The sequence below is a fragment of the Argopecten irradians genome, chromosome 15 (assembly GCF_041381155.1).
Source record: "Argopecten irradians isolate NY chromosome 15, Ai_NY, whole genome shotgun sequence".
NCBI lineage: Eukaryota > Metazoa > Mollusca > Bivalvia > Pectinida > Pectinidae > Argopecten > Argopecten irradians.
Window position 1 is genome coordinate 20,616,414 of NC_091148.1, and position 16,455 is coordinate 20,632,868.

At 32.2% G+C, this 16,455-nt stretch overlaps 1 protein-coding gene and 1 pseudogene across 1 annotated transcript; both read right to left on the minus strand.

The window, feature by feature from the left end:
- Window positions 1-1,501: 1,501 nt before the first annotated feature.
- LOC138308660 (uncharacterized) lies at window positions 1,502-2,999 on the minus strand. Its single transcript, XM_069249698.1, has 3 exons — window positions 2,942-2,999; window positions 2,456-2,758; window positions 1,502-2,137 (listed from the first exon to the last, which is right to left on the minus strand). Exons 1-3 carry the CDS (start codon window positions 2,997-2,999, stop codon window positions 1,788-1,790), a joined length of 711 nt encoding a protein of 236 aa, XP_069105799.1. The 3' UTR covers window positions 1,502-1,787.
- Window positions 3,000-3,315: 316 nt separating this feature from the next.
- Window positions 3,316-5,204, minus strand: LOC138308661 (uncharacterized; annotated as a pseudogene).
- Window positions 5,205-16,455: the final 11,251 nt, after the last annotated feature.

A 16,455-nucleotide genomic window follows, 5' to 3' on the forward strand; every position in this document is an offset into this window, starting at 1 on the left:
CCGAGGGTAGAATATCATTATCTTCATAAACACATATAAAAGGGTATTTCATACCTCGAGGCTTTATTACAATTTTACAAATATGATAGATCTCTATTTTGAGGAATAAGTTCGAAGAAAACTGCAGCTGCAATTCAATTATCTGTACATGACAATTGCGTGATATTGTAACGTAATTTTCGTTATTTTCATTCTTTATATTAAAACTAGCCTTGTTTCTGTAAAGAACATCCTAATTCCTCGCAAAAAAATTACAATTATGTTTACAAAAAGACGCCTTAATGCTAGTTTGCATGGGTAGTCATGCAACACAGCATCAGGCGACATGAGTGCATTGCATCAGATAAACCAATATGACACCTGTAGGTATGCTAGACTTTCATGTTAAATTCACTGTTAAAGCAATGTAATATATGTAGCACCTAACGTGGCCTTCCCAAATTGGTACACTACCCAAAATGGTACACTTTTATTATATATGAAATAGAATTTTAAGTTTACAATATAATCTTACAGTATTTTCCTGAACAGAAATGTCTTAATCCGTCAGAAATTATAACTACCAATTTATACTTTGAAGAAAAGCAACGATCTGGATATATGGGTATTTTCGCAAAATCGATATATTAAAAATTCATATTTAAAATTGGAAATACTTGTAAGATCTTATTGATCATATAACTATAGTCATTATGGAAATATAAAATTTTAATTGTGTACAAACGCTTAGGCTAAGATTTAACATTTCCGTCTACCGGACAATCCTACGACGTCATGCTATTAGTATGACGCTAGTGTTATTGAATGTGTGTCATACGATATTTATGACACGGTCGTATGACTCAAGAGGGCAGTAATGTAATTGATTGATATATACGTTATGTAACAATAGGAAAAAACACTCCAAAAGACATTGTATGATAATTAGATTATGATCAAAGGCATTTATATAGAGTTAAACATGTTTTCGGTTTTATTAAGTTCAGTTTGCTTTTCTTAAAAATTTGCTTGGATAGAAGCGAAAATATCAGGTTTATTTCAATTTATTATTTTTGCAACAAATTAGTTAGGTATGCAATTTAAACTTATTATATTACCATTTTTATTGTGTATCGATGAATCGTTTTGATGCCTATAAACCATGTTGAAATCTCAGGGTAAGATGACGCTGCCATAAAATTTGAAAAAATAATCACAAGTGAGAGTGAAGTGTTTATCTTTAATATATCAAAATTGTTGTCTGTAATAATTCAATATCAAAACGTTAATTCTTTTTAGTATGTGTTTAAGGACTTTTAAGATATACCAGAAAATCGTTTAACCATCAAAAACTCATTTTTAAAGAGAAAAAGGCATTCTTTTGTTCTTGAAAAAAAAAAGAACAGAAATCCTGGTATATAATCATCAATGTTTTTTTTTTTATTATATGTATATTAGAATATTGGATTTTACATGCACAGGGAATGCTAAAATGTTAAAATGATAACAAAATTTGGATTTATAAAAAATACACTTGATAGAGGATTGTTGGCATAAGTGTAAACATAAACCATGGAAATACATTCTATCAACCACAGTTCTCGTTTGGGGGGAAATATTATCAACGTCATTTTAACGATATCTCCTGCTTATGAAACATTTTATACAAAACGGATCCACAGCAGCTGAACAAATGCACTGATCCAGTACTAATCATGTGGACGTAGTTGCTTATACAAATATGAAATGGAAGTCGTCGATATGACATAGACAGAAATTGTCTTGCAACATCGGATAAGTTGCACCCATCATAGTGTGCTACAAAATGTTGCAACGCCTTTTAGGCCTTTTACACTGGTAGCATTAGTGCCACAACATAACCCAGCTGTTGAGTTCCAGTCCATCCCGCACAATTTCATGGCCTTCAGAATCTTCGTAATGGTTGCGTGTTCCTGGAAAGTATTTATCCAGAGCTTGAGGAGAGCTTCCAACCTTTTTTCGATATCTGGGTGATTTACTTCACATCTCTCTATGGCGGAGGCGGAAAGTCCAAGCTCCAGAAACAAGATGAAGTAATTGTTTCCAACATTTCTTAAAACAAATTTGATATTCCCGACATCCAGTGGCTTGTTGAGCTCGTCAATTGAGTCCATGCCATCTGAAAGAGCCAAATTGTTAATCTCAATAAATAAATAAAATAAAATAAATAAGAAAAATTGTGTGGATCGAAATTAACTAAGCAAAAATCATAATGTACTGTAAATCAGACACAGAAATAAACCAGTGTTCAATAACGCTTTTGCACTCAAGTTTTGTAAAATCTTTAGTCTTCATATTAATGAGATATGATGAAATTCTAATTTTTACGAACCTGTGCTTTCTATTTATATCATTGTATTTATTGTTAAGTCAGAAACACTTATCTCATCTGATTGGTTATGAGGCGATAGCTCAATTCAAATATGTTGATATCTACCTAGAGTGATGCCTTGCGAACGCTCTATAGATCTGCCTAGTTCATTATAAGCCATATCGGCTTTCTTCATCGCATCTTGGATATAACCAAATGTGAGATTAGGATAGCAGCAAGTCCATCTAAGAAACATCTTCGTAGTCTGTGTTTCAACCCCGAGAGTTTTAGCTCCTTCCTCGATGTTTGAAATCTCTGCTAATGACAGACCTAGCTCAATAAAGAACAGCTCACGTCTAGATGCCACTATGGCAAACGACAGTTGACCTAGTTCCTTCGGTGTTGGCCTCCTGCTTAGGTAGGTTTCCACTAAAACGATGAATGCAATTGTATTATTAATTACACTATTACAAGTAATACAGGTTTAAATTTTGTATCAAACTGGGGTATAAATCTGAGTAATAATGATATAAATTCAATGAGAATTGGAAAATGAATGTTTCACACTAAAAAAAATTGTAGTTATCAAATGGCTGTGTGACATCTACGTACCGCTATTGAATCGTAGTTTTTGGGGGACTCTACCAGTCTGTAAAAATGAGTGCGACATCAACTTTAAAACAGTGATTTTATTACGTATTTTTTATTTATTCATATATTTTGTTTTTGTTTTATTTGATATAAATTGGAAATCTCATAATGGCCACTAGTATTTACAATATGTTTACCATATATATCATTTCCTTCTAGAAAACTAATATGGTTTAGTTATCAGTACATTTTCTGAACATCTGATACATATATTTACCTTTTTTTCAGCACTTATGAATATTCAATCTATGTTTATAAGTAAAATATATAACAAATGTTTGGCATATTCCTTCCGGAAAACAAACACTTACCTAATTCTGTCTTTTAGAGATTATTTATACCTCTGTTATCCCCCAAACCAGTAGATCCGATCCTGTCAGTTTATGTTTCCCTCGACAGTCGTCTCCTTTACAGGACATCCCTCCGTGGGCGTACATCACGCTGTACATTATCTACTGGAGTGTCATATGGATTCAGGTAAAAGTTGCAGTGCATCTTGTACGAATACTGGTAATGCTGTTGACAGCTCATTGCCAACGTCTCCTGTAATATCCGTTCCAGGGTTTCTCTAGCCCGACATCCCGAGCCTGGAGGAAGTTCTGGTTGTGAATGGCTGAACACAGTGACCGCTATAGTTGATCGTTCCCAGTGCATGGACAGTATCATGCTGCAAAGATCGTTGATCTCGAAACATCCAAACCCCCTGAAAAGGCAGATGGTATCTTGTGCAGCTGTTCCGGGTAGTGCTGATATTTTAAAAGTCCGCAAGATCACAGCAAAGACTCTGTTAAACAACTCCTCTGGTACCAAGTCATCGAATATCAAACACAGCGTTTTTGAGACAGCAAGTTGTTTCAGAGAGAAGGTGATATCCTTGAGATCTTGGAGCTCTCCAAGTTTGCTTGGGACGGTATACGTCTTACTGAAGCGGACATCACCCGTAGTGTTGTCAGTTATCTGCATTTTCACAATAAGGCCAAACTTCTCCATCAATGCAAGCAGATTGTCGGCGTGACATAGGAAATCGTTGTTTTGTCTTTGGTTGAGAATGCCATTGATCAACTCTGGAGTCAGCTCGCCTTTAGTCTTATATTGTTCTAGATCGCGGGCCAGGATCATGTCGTCATGCTTCAGAAAAATATCATCCTCTGTTATCAGCACAGAGAAGAAATCCACCAGGAACTGTGGATCATTGACTATGCAGTCAATCTCCCTAAAATAGATCACCGACCTCGTACAGTGTAGATATCTAGAAAAAAGATCACAAGATTCTTGAATATCTACAGCATTACCATTTTCATCATGATATCTCTATAATATAACATCATCCTCTATCATACTCAAAATGTGTCGTGACGGGTCACTAATAAAGTCATAAATTTTTACTTTTCACGTTTTTTTTGTCGTTTTTAATATTTCCCTATCAGGTAACATGTCGATATTTTAATTTTTGTTTCTTAGATCTTGATTATATCATACAGTGTTTCGAATATCCAACTCTTAAACGAATATTGCTCCAACGACTATATGCAATTTATGTAGGGAATGGAAGACACTCCAGGAATTACTTGCTATTAAAAAGACGGTTGCTAAAAATAAGAATCAAATACTTTTAAATTGCAAAATCTTTCTATTTGATATGATTAAAAGTAATTAATATGCAGTAAATGTTTTAACCAACCCGTTGACTTAAATATCACTGCACTTGTTCTTCCAGGCATAAAGCCTTGTTAAATGCAGTATGACCCATAATTACCAAACCAATGGCAATGAGTTTATTTCTATGTTACTAAGGTAAACGTCAACGATATATACATCGAAGGAGATAACCCCCACTATTTTTACAAAAAGTTGGGTTACTCCCCTCCCCCGATGATATTAGATTTGAATGTTGAACAATGTGGTCTTAATGCTGACAAAACACTACACTAGTGCTATAGTTTTATTATCATATATGATCGCATTTGATTATAATGCGTAGCTTTAATGATAATCACTCCCAGGGCCATTTTGATTTCTTCCTCATCCTTAAAAGGTGCAATAGACACCTTCATATTATTTGTCCAGCAACGTCATTTAACGTCAGTATCTTGGTTCCTTTTTCTCTCTGCATCATTATCTCCAATAACCAATGAAGGCCATTGTAAGGAAGTTCCCTGCCCCACTGGTCTTGCGTTCTGCATAGGTCGGTTATCTGTCCACGCAGCTTCACCAGGTCCTTCATTACCTTGTTTAGGCTCTAAAGTGTTATCTATTGTACAGAATCTGACTATGTTTGTGAGACGACAGCTCCGGGAACTTCATTATGCTTGACTTTATGTCGTCTATCCGACTTTTAAAGTCCCTCCTAAACATAATCACAAAAAGTTACCCTGTTAAAAAACCATTATCAACAGAAAGTAAACAGCATAGGTTAATGTCAAATCAAAAACCAGGTAATATAAGAGAAAATCGTGTTTTTTAATGCTAAAAATTAAAAAAGAAGAAAATATGTGCAAGTCATTCTTATTTTCATTTGGCTCTTTCTTTAGTAGAATTATAAAAAAAATGTACAAAATATGTATAGATTCAAATTCTTGGTGTGACATCAACAGAGTATGTAATGTTCGCGTGGTGGAAACTGTAAAAAAAAGAAAGTTATTTTAAAAATGTATACCCATTGTCTCTATACATTAAAAGCAGCTAAGGTAGTGGGCCTTCCACGAAATTCCTGTTTCGGAGTAGACATTCATTCATGTCTACTTTCATAACCAGATCAAATTGAGTTGTTTTCGGGTAAAGAAAACCGACGCAATGGACATCAATAAAACATATCATTTGCAGGAAACACAATGTTTATTACAATATATGAATTGGGTTATCGTGGATATCTCAATCCATCATACATGTTTCTTCAAAAATGAACAAATTTATTTTGTTTAAAATGTAAGCTATCTAACATTACATATATTACATTTCTTTGTCCGTAAAAGAGCATAAAATGTATTATAGCAATGTGGTTAACACTACAATTATGCTGCCATATTGTGTTTTAAGATATTTAATTCCATAATAAACAGCCAGTATTAAGTTGGGGATTTAAATAAAGAACAACGTATCTGCTGCCGACAGTGGATTAGAAATTCTAAATACTAAAATTCAGTTTGAAGTCATTTTCATTTGAGTTTTGATGCTGTTAACTATTATATTAACGATATTACCCAAAAATATACGGATTTCTAACTACGAATCCCCGAGTACGATAATAGTTTAGAAAGACATATATAGAAAAATTGTACGAATGATATGAATAATAATAATCATTGCCAGATCGAAATTACAGGTGTTGAATAATCTGATTTACAGCGGAATTTAGATAGTAATTTCGTGCTCTATATAAACATATATATTGAAATTTATTTTTTTTCGAAACATTAGAGATTTTAAGGAATACAAAAAGCAAACCAGATATTATCACAATTCATTATAAGTTTACATGTTATTTCGACAGCTAAATTGTGTAAATAATTGCAAAAATATCATTGATTCCCCCTTAATTTTACATTAAAAACTTTAAAAAAGCACACACACACACACACAAAATAGCTTGTTTCTTATATGAAAAGGAAACCTTTCTGTACGAGTTATCTCCCTCCCGAAAACGTAAGGTATACGTTTGATGATACATTCCATTATATGTAAATGAGCTGTTACCACTGGCATCCAACAAGTTTTTATATATAAGAGAAATTATACAGCAGGGTGGGAGGGTGGCATATCAGTTACAAGCAAAGGTCACCCAATCCAACAAAGTAGAGTACTGGAACACTAATCAAGTAAAAATACAATTCACTTAACTCCAACTCAACTTATCACTGTAAAGTACTGGTACGCTAATATCTGTAACAATTGCCTCTAGTTTTCATGTTTCAAGAAGGATACATTACATTTTAGTGATACTTATAGTTTTTTAACAGAGTTTACATTTAGGTTACATCTTACTAAACAAACTAAGAAGGGCTTTTCATTATTATTATGTGTTTTAAGGCGTTGTTTTTATGTCGATTTAATTACAGTTTCTACAAAAAGCAACCTGATGTTATCACAATTCGTTATTAGTTTACATGTTATTTCGACAGCTAAATTGTGTAAATAATAACAACAAAAAAAACATCAGTGATTCGCCCTTAAATTTACATTAAAAAACCTTTATATGGCAGGATGGGAGGGTGGCATATCAGATACAAGAAAAGGTCACCCAATCCAACAGAATACAGTACTGTAATAAGTAAAAATACAATTCACTGAACTCCAACTTGTCACTGTAAAGTACTGGTACTCTAATCTCTGTAAAAATTGCTGTGGTTATCATGTTTGAAGAAAGATACATGACATTTTAGTGATACTTATAGTTTTTTAACAGAGTTTACATTTAGGTTACATCTTACTAACAAACCAAGAAGGGCTTTTCATTATTATTATGAGTTTTTAAGGCGTTGTTTTTATGTCGATTTAATTACAATTTCTACAAAAAGCAACCAGATATTATCACAATTCATTATAAGTTTACATGTTATTTCGACAGCTAAATTGTGTAAATAATTGCAAAAATATCATTGATTCCCCCTTAATTTTACATTAAAAACTTTAAAAAAAGCCACACACACACACACACACACACACAAAATAGCTTGTTTCTTATATGAAAAGGAAACCTTTCTGTACGAGTTATCTCCCTCCCGAAAACGTAAGGTATACGTTTGATGATACATTCCATTATATGTAAATGAGCTGTTACCACTGGCATCCAACAAGTTTTTATATATAAGAGAAATTATACAGCAGGGTGGGAGGGTGGCATATCAGTTACAAGCAAAGGTCACCCAATCCAACAAAGTAGAGTACTGGAACACTAATCAAGTAAAAATACAATTCACTTAACTCCAACTCAACTTATCACTGTAAAGTACTGGTACGCTAATATCTGTAACAATTGCTCTAGTTTTCATGTTTCAAGAAGGATACATTACATTTTAGTGATACTTATAGTTTTTTAACAGAGTTTACATTTAGGTTACATCTTACTAACAAACTAAGAAGGGCTTTTCATTATTATTATGTGTTTTAAGGCGTTGTTTTTATGTCGATTTAATTACAGTTTCTACAAAAAGCAACCTGATGTTATCACAATTCGTTATTAGTTTACATGCTATTTCGACAGCTAAATTGTGTAAATAATAACAAAAAAAACATCAGTGATTCGCCCTTAAATTTACATTAAAAAACCTTTATATGGCAGGATGGGAGGGTGGCATATCAGATACAAGAAAAGGTCACCCAATCCAACAGAATACAGTACTGTAATAAGTAAAAATACAATTCACTGAACTCCAACTTGTCACTGTAAAGTACTGGTACTCTCTAATCTCTGTAATAATTGCTGTGGTTATCATGTTTGAAGAAAGATACATGACATTTTAGTGATACTTATTGTTTTTCACAAAGTTTACATTTAGTTGAAATCTTACTGACAAACCAAGAAGGGCTTTTCATTATTATTATGAGTTTTTAAGGCGTTGTTTTTATGTCGATTTAATTACAATTTCTACAAAAAGCAACCAGATATTATCACAATTCATTATAAGTTTACATGTTATTTCGACAGCTAAATTGTGTAAATAATTGCAAAAATATCATTGATTCCCCCTTAATTTTACATTAAAAAACTTTAAAAAAAGCCACACACACACACACACACAAAATAGCTTGTTTCTTATATGAAAAGGAAACCTTTCTGTACGAGTTATCTCCCTCCCGAAAAACGTAAGGTATACGTTTGATGATACATTCCATTATATGTAAATGAGCTGTTACCACTGGCATCCAACAAGTTTTTATATATAAGAGAAATTATACAGCAGGGTGGGAGGGTGGCATATCAGTTACAAGCAAAGGTCACCCAATCCAACAAAGTAGAGTACTGGAACACTAATCAAGTAAAAATACAATTCACTTAACTCCAACTCAACTTATCACTGTAAAGTACTGGTACGCTAATATCTGTAACAATTGCTCTAGTTTTCATGTTTCAAGAAGGATACATTACATTTTAGTGATACTTATAGTTTTTTAACAGAGTTTACATTTAGGTTACATCTTACTAACAAACCAAGAAGGGCTTTTCATTATTATTATGTGTTTTAAGGCGTTGTTTTTATGTCGATTTAATTACAGTTTCTACAAAAAGCAACCTGATGTTATCACAATTCGTTATTAGTTTACATGTTATTTCGACAGCTAAATTGTGTAAATAATAACAAAAACAAAAAAAAAAACATCAGTGATTCGCCCTTAAATTTACATTAAAAAACCTTTATATGGCAGGATGGGAGGGTGGCATATCAGATACAAGAAAAGGTCACCCAATCCAACAGAATACAGTACTGACATTTTAGTGATACTTATTGTTTTTCACAAAGTTTACATTTAGTTGAAATCTTACTGACAAACCAAGAAGGGCTTTTCATTATTATTATGAGTTTTTAAGCCGCGTTGTGTTATTATTATGTTTCTATCAAAAAACAACACCAAATTATCCAATTCATTATAATAATAGCCCTTCTGGTTTGTCATGTAAGATTTTAAGGCGTACTTTACAGTGACAAGTTTGGATGTTTGTATTTTTAACTTATTACAGTCGATAATTCTTGTAATTGACCTTTTCTTGTATCTGATATGCCACCCTCCCACCCTGCCAATTTTTCTACACAAAGCTGTCGAAATAACAAGTAAACTATAATAACGAAGATAACATCAGGTTGCTTTTTGTAGAAACTGTAATTAAATCGACATAAAACAACGCCTTAAAACACATAATAATAATGAAAAGCCCTTCTGGGTTTTTTAGTAAGATGTAACCTAAATGTAAACTCTGTTGAAAAAACTATAAGTATCACTAAAATGTAATGTATCCTTCTTGAAACATGAAAACTAGAGCAATTGTTACAGATATTAGCGTACCAGTACTTTACATGTGATAAGTTGAGTTGGAGTTAAGTGAATTGTATTTTTACTTGATTAGTGTTCCAGTACTCTACTTTGTTGGATTGGGTGACCTTTGCTTGTAACTGATATGCCACCCTCCACCCTGCTGTATAATTTCTCTTATATATAAAAACTTGTTGGATGCCAGTGGTAACAGCTCATTTACATATAATGGAATGTATCATCAAACGTATACCTTACGTTTTCGGGAGGGAGATAACTCGTACAGAAAGGTTTCCTTTTCATATAAGAAACAAGCTATTTGTGTGTGTGTGTGTGTGTGTGGCTTTTTTTTAAAGTTTTTAATGTAAAATTAAGGGGGAATCAATGATATTTTTGCAATTATTTACACAATTTTAGCTGTCGAAATAACATGTAAACTTATAATGAATTGTGATAATATCTGGTTGCTTTTTGTAGAAATTGTAATTAAATCGACATAAAAACAACGCCTTAAAAACTCATAATAATAATGAAAAGCCCTTCTTGGTTTGTCAGTAAGATTTCAACTAAATGTAAACTTTGTGAAAAACAATAAGTATCACTAAAATGTCATGTATCTTTCTTCAAACATGATAACCACAGCAATTTTTACAGAGATTAGAGTACCAGTACTTTACAGTGACAAGTTGGAGTTCAGTGAATTGTATTTTTACTTATTACAGTACTGTATTCTGTTGGATTGGGTGACCTTTTCTTGTATCTGATATGCCACCCTCCCATCCTGCCATATAAAGGTTTTTTAATGTAAATTTAAGGGCGAATCACTGATGTTTTTTTTGTTATTATTTACACAATTTAGCTGTCGAAATAGCATGTAAACTAATAACGAATTGTGATAACATCAGGTTGCTTTTTGTAGAAACTGTAATTAAATCGACATAAAAACAACGCCTTAAAACACATAATAATAATGAAAAGCCCTTCTTAGTTTGTTAGTAAGATGTAACCTAAATGTAAACTCTGTTAAAAAACTATAAGTATCACTAAAATGTAATGTATCCTTCTTGAAACATGAAAACTAGAGCAATTGTTACAGATATTAGCGTACCAGTACTTTACAGTGATAAGTTGAGTTGGAGTTAAGTGAATTGTATTTTTACTTGATTAGTGTTCCAGTACTCTACTTTGTTGGATTGGGTGACCTTTGCTTGTAACTGATATGCCACCCTCCCACCCTGCTGTATAATTTTCTCTTATATATAAAAACTTGTTGGATGCCAGTGGTAACAGCTCATTTACATATAATGGAATGTATCATCAAACGTATACCTTACGTTTTCGGGAGGGAGATAACTCGTACAGAAAGGTTTCCTTTTCATATAAGAAACAAGCTATTTTGTGTGTGTGTGTGTGTGTGTGGCTTTTTTAAAGTTTTTAATGTAAAATTAAGGGGGAATCAATGATATTTTTGCAATTATTTACACAATTTAGCTGTCGAAATAACATGTAAACTTATAATGAATTGTGATAATATCTGGTTGCTTTTTGTAGAAATTGTAATTAAATCGACATAAAAACAACGCCTTAAAAACTCATAATAATAATGAAAAGCCCTTCTTGGTTTGTCAGTAAGATTTCAACTAAATGTAAACTTTGTGAAAAACAATAAGTATCACTAAAATGTCATGTATCTTTCTTCAAACATGATAACCACAGCAATTTTTACAGAGATTAGAGTACCAGTACTTTACAGTGACAAGTTGGAGTTCAGTGAATTGTATTTTTACTTATTACAGTACTGTATTCTGTTGGATTGGGTGACCTTTTCTTGTATCTGATATGCCACCCTCCCATCCTGCCATATAAAGGTTTTTTAATGTAAATTTAAGGGCGAATCACTGATGTTTTTTTTGTTATTATTTACACAATTTAGCTGTCGAAATAGCATGTAAACTAATAACGAATTGTGATAACATCAGGTTGCTTTTTGTAGAAACTGTAATTAAATCGACATAAAAACAACGCCTTAAAACACATAATAATAATGAAAAGCCCTTCTTGGTTTTGTTAGTAAGATGTAACCTAAATGTAAACTCTGTTAAAAAAACTATAAGTATCACTAAAATGTAATGTATCCTTCTTGAAACATGAAAACTAGAGCAATTGTTACAGATATTAGCGTACCAGTACTTTACAGTGATAAGTTGAGTTGGAGTTAAGTGAATTGTATTTTTACTTGATTAGTGTTCCAGTACTCTACTTTGTTGGATTGGGTGACCTTTGCTTGTAACTGATATGCCACCCTCCCACCCTGCTGTATAATTTCTCTTATATATAAAAACTTGTTGGATGCCAGTGGTAACAGCTCATTTACATATAATGGAATGTATCATCAAACGTATACCTTACGTTTTCGGGAGGGAGATAACTCGTACAGAAAGGTTTCCTTTTCATATAAGAAACAAGCTATTTTGTGTGTGTGTGTGTGTGTGTGTGGCTTTTTTAAAGTTTTTAATGTAAAATTAAGGGGGAATCAATGATATTTTTGCAATTATTTACACAATTTAGCTGTCGAAATAACATGTAAACTTATAATGAATTGTGATAATATCTGGTTGCTTTTTGTAGAAATTGTAATTAAATCGACATAAAAACAACGCCTTAAAAACTCATAATAATAATGAAAAGCCCTTCTTGGTTTGTCAGTAAGATTTCAACTAAATGTAAACTTTGTGAAAAACAATAAGTATCACTAAAATGTCATGTATCCTTCTTCAAACATGATAACCACAGCAATTTTTACAGAGATTAGAGTACCAGTACTTTACAGTGACAAGTTGGAGTTAAGTGAATTGTATTTTTACTTATTACAGTACTGTATTCTGTTGGATTGGGTGACCTTTTCTTGTATCTGATATGCCACCCTCCCATCCTGCCATATAAAGTTTTTTAATGTAAATTTAAGGGCGAATCACTGATGTTTTTTTTGTTATTATTTACACAATTTAGCTGTCGAAATAACATGTAAACTAATAACGAATTGTGATAACATCAGGTTGCTTTTTGTAGAAACTGTAATTAAATCGACATAAAAACAACGCCTTAAAACACATAATAATAATGAAAAGCCCTTCTTGGTTTGTTAGTAAGATGTAACCTAAATGTAAACTCTGTTAAAAAACTATAAGTATCACTAAAATGTAATGTATCCTTCTTGAAACATGAAAACTAGAGCAATTGTTACAGATATTAGCGTACCAGTACTTTACAGTGATAAGTTGAGTTGGAGTTAAGTGAATTGTATTTTTACTTGATTAGTGTTCCAGTACTCTACTTTGTTGGATTGGGTGACCTTTGCTTGTAACTGATATGCCACCCTCCCACCCTGCTGTATAATTTCTCTTATATATAAAAACTTGTTGGATGCCAGTGGTAACAGCTCATTTACATATAATGGAATGTATCATCAAACGTATACCTTACGTTTTCGGGAGGGAGATAACTCGTACAGAAAGGTTTCCTTTTCATATAAGAAACAAGCTATTTTGTGTGTGTGTGTGTGTGTGGCTTTTTTTAAGTTTTTAATGTAAAATTAAGGGGGAATCAATGATATTTTTGCAATTATTTACACAATTTAGCTGTCGAAATAACATGTAAACTTATAATGAATTGTGATAATATCTGGTTGCTTTTTGTAGAAATTGTAATTAAATCGACATAAAAACAACGCCTTAAAAACTCATAATAATAATGAAAAGCCCTTCTTGGTTTGTCAGTAAGATTTAAACTAAATGTAAACTTTGTGAAAAACAATAAGTATCACTAAAATGTCATGTATCCTTCTTCAAACATGATAACCACAGCAATTTTTACAGAGATTAGAGTACCAGTACTTTACAGTGACAAGTTGGAGTTAAGTGAATTGTATTTTTACTTATTACAGTACTGTATTCTGTTGGATTGGGTGACCTTTTCTTGTATCTGATATGCCACCCTCCCATCCTGCCATATAAAGGTTTTTTAATGTAAATTTAAGGGCGAATCACTGATGTTTTTTTTTGTTATTATTTACACAATTTAGCTGTCGAAATAACATGTAAACTAATAACGAATTGTGATAACATCTGGTTGCTTTTTGTAGAAACTGTAATTAAATCGACATAAAAACAACGCCTTAAAACACATAATAATAATGAAAAGCCCTTCTTGGTTTGTTAGTAAGATGTAACCTAAATGTAAACTCTGTTAAAAAACTATAAGTATCACTAAAATGTAATGTATCCTTCTTGAAACATGAAAACTAGAGCAATTGTTACAGATATTAGCGTACCAGTACTTTACAGTGATAAGTTGAGTTGGAGTTAAGTGAATTGTATTTTTACTTGATTAGTGTTCCAGTACTCTACTTTGTTGGATTGGGTGACCTTTGCTTGTAACTGATATGCCACCCTCCCACCCTGCTGTATAATTTCTCTTATATATAAAAACTTGTTGGATGCCAGTGGTAACAGCTCATTTACATATAATGGAATGTATCATCAAACGTATACCTTACGTTTTCGGGAGGGAGATAACTCGTACAGAAAGGTTTCCTTTTCATATAAGAAACAAGCTATTTTGTGTGTGTGTGTGTGTGGCTTTTTTAAAGTTTTTAATGTAAAATTAAGGGGGAATCAATGATATTTTTGCAATTATTTACACAATTTAGCTGTCGAAATAACATGTAAACTAATAATGAATTGTGATAATATCTGGTTGCTTTTTGTAGAAATTGTAATTAAATCGACATAAAAACAACGCCTTAAAAACTCATAATAATAATGAAAAGCCCTTCTTGGTTTGTCAGTAAGATTTAAACTAAATGTAAACTTTGTGAAAAACAATAAGTATCACTAAAATGTCATGTATCTTTCTTCAAACATGATAACCACAGCAATTTTTACAGAGATTAGAGTACCAGTACTTTACAGTGACAAGTTGGAGTTAAGTGAATTGTATTTTTACTTATTACAGTACTGTATTCTGTTGGATTGGGTGACCTTTTCTTGTATCTGATATGCCACCCTCCCATCCTGCCATATAAAGTTTTTTAATGTAAATTTAAGGGCGAATCACTGATGGTTTTTTTTTATTATTCACGTTTGTTATTATTTACACAATTTAGCTGTCGAAATAACATGTAAACTAATAATGAATTGTGATAATATCAGGTTGCTTTTTGTAGAAATTGTAATTAAATCGACATAAAAACAACGCCTTAAAAACTCATAATAATAATGAAAAGCCCTTCTTGGTTTGTTAGTAAGATGTAACCTAAATGTAAACTCTGTTAAAAAACTATAAGTATCACTAAAATGTAATGTATTCTTCTTGAAACATGAAAACTAGAGCAATTGTTACAGATATTAGCGTACCAGTACTTTACAGTGATAAGTTGAGTTGGAGTTAAGTGAATTGTATTTTTACTTGATTAGTGTTCCAGTACTCTACTTTGTTGGATTGGGTGACCTTTGCTTGTAACTGATATGCCACCCTCCCACCCTGCTGTATAATTTCTCTTATATATATAAAAACTTGTTGGATGCCAGTGGTAACAGCTCATTTACATATAATGGAATGTATCATCAAACGTATACCTTACGTTTTCGGGAGGGAGATAACTCGTACAGAAAGGTTTCCTTTTCATATAAGAAACAAGCTATTTTGTGTGTGTGTGTGTGTGGCTTTTTTAAAGTTTTTAATGTAAAATTAAGGGGGAATCAATGATATTTTTGCAATTATTTACACAATTTAGCTGTCGAAATAACATGTAAACTAATAATGAATTGTGATAATATCTGGTTGCTTTTTGTAGAAATTGTAATTAAATCGACATAAAAACAACGCCTTAAAAACTCATAATAATAATGAAAAGCCCTTCTTGGTTTGTCAGTAAGATTTAAACTAAATGTAAACTTTGTGAAAAACAATAAGTATCACTAAAATGTCATGTATCCTTCTTCAAACATGATAACCACAGCAATTTTTACAGAGATTAGAGTACCAGTACTTTACAGTGACAAGTTGGAGTTAAGTGAATTGTATTTTTACTTATTACAGTACTGTATTCTGTTGGATTGGGTGACCTTTTCTTGTATCTGATATGCCACCCTCCCATCCTGCCATATAAAGTTTTTTAATGTAAATTTAAGGGCGAATCACTGATGTTTTTTTTGTTATTATTTACACAATTTAGCTGTCGAAATAACATGTAAACTAATAACGAATTGTGATAACATCAGGTTGCTTTTTGTAGAAACTGTAATTAAATCGACATAAAAACAACGCCTTAAAACACATAATAATAATGAAAAGCCCTTCTTGGTTTGTTAGTAAGATGTAACCTAAATGTAAACTCTGTTAAAAAACTATAAGTATCACTAAAATGTAATGTATCCTTCTTGAAACATGAAAACTAGAGCAATTGTTACAGATATTAGCGTACCAGTACTTTACAGTGATAAGTTGAG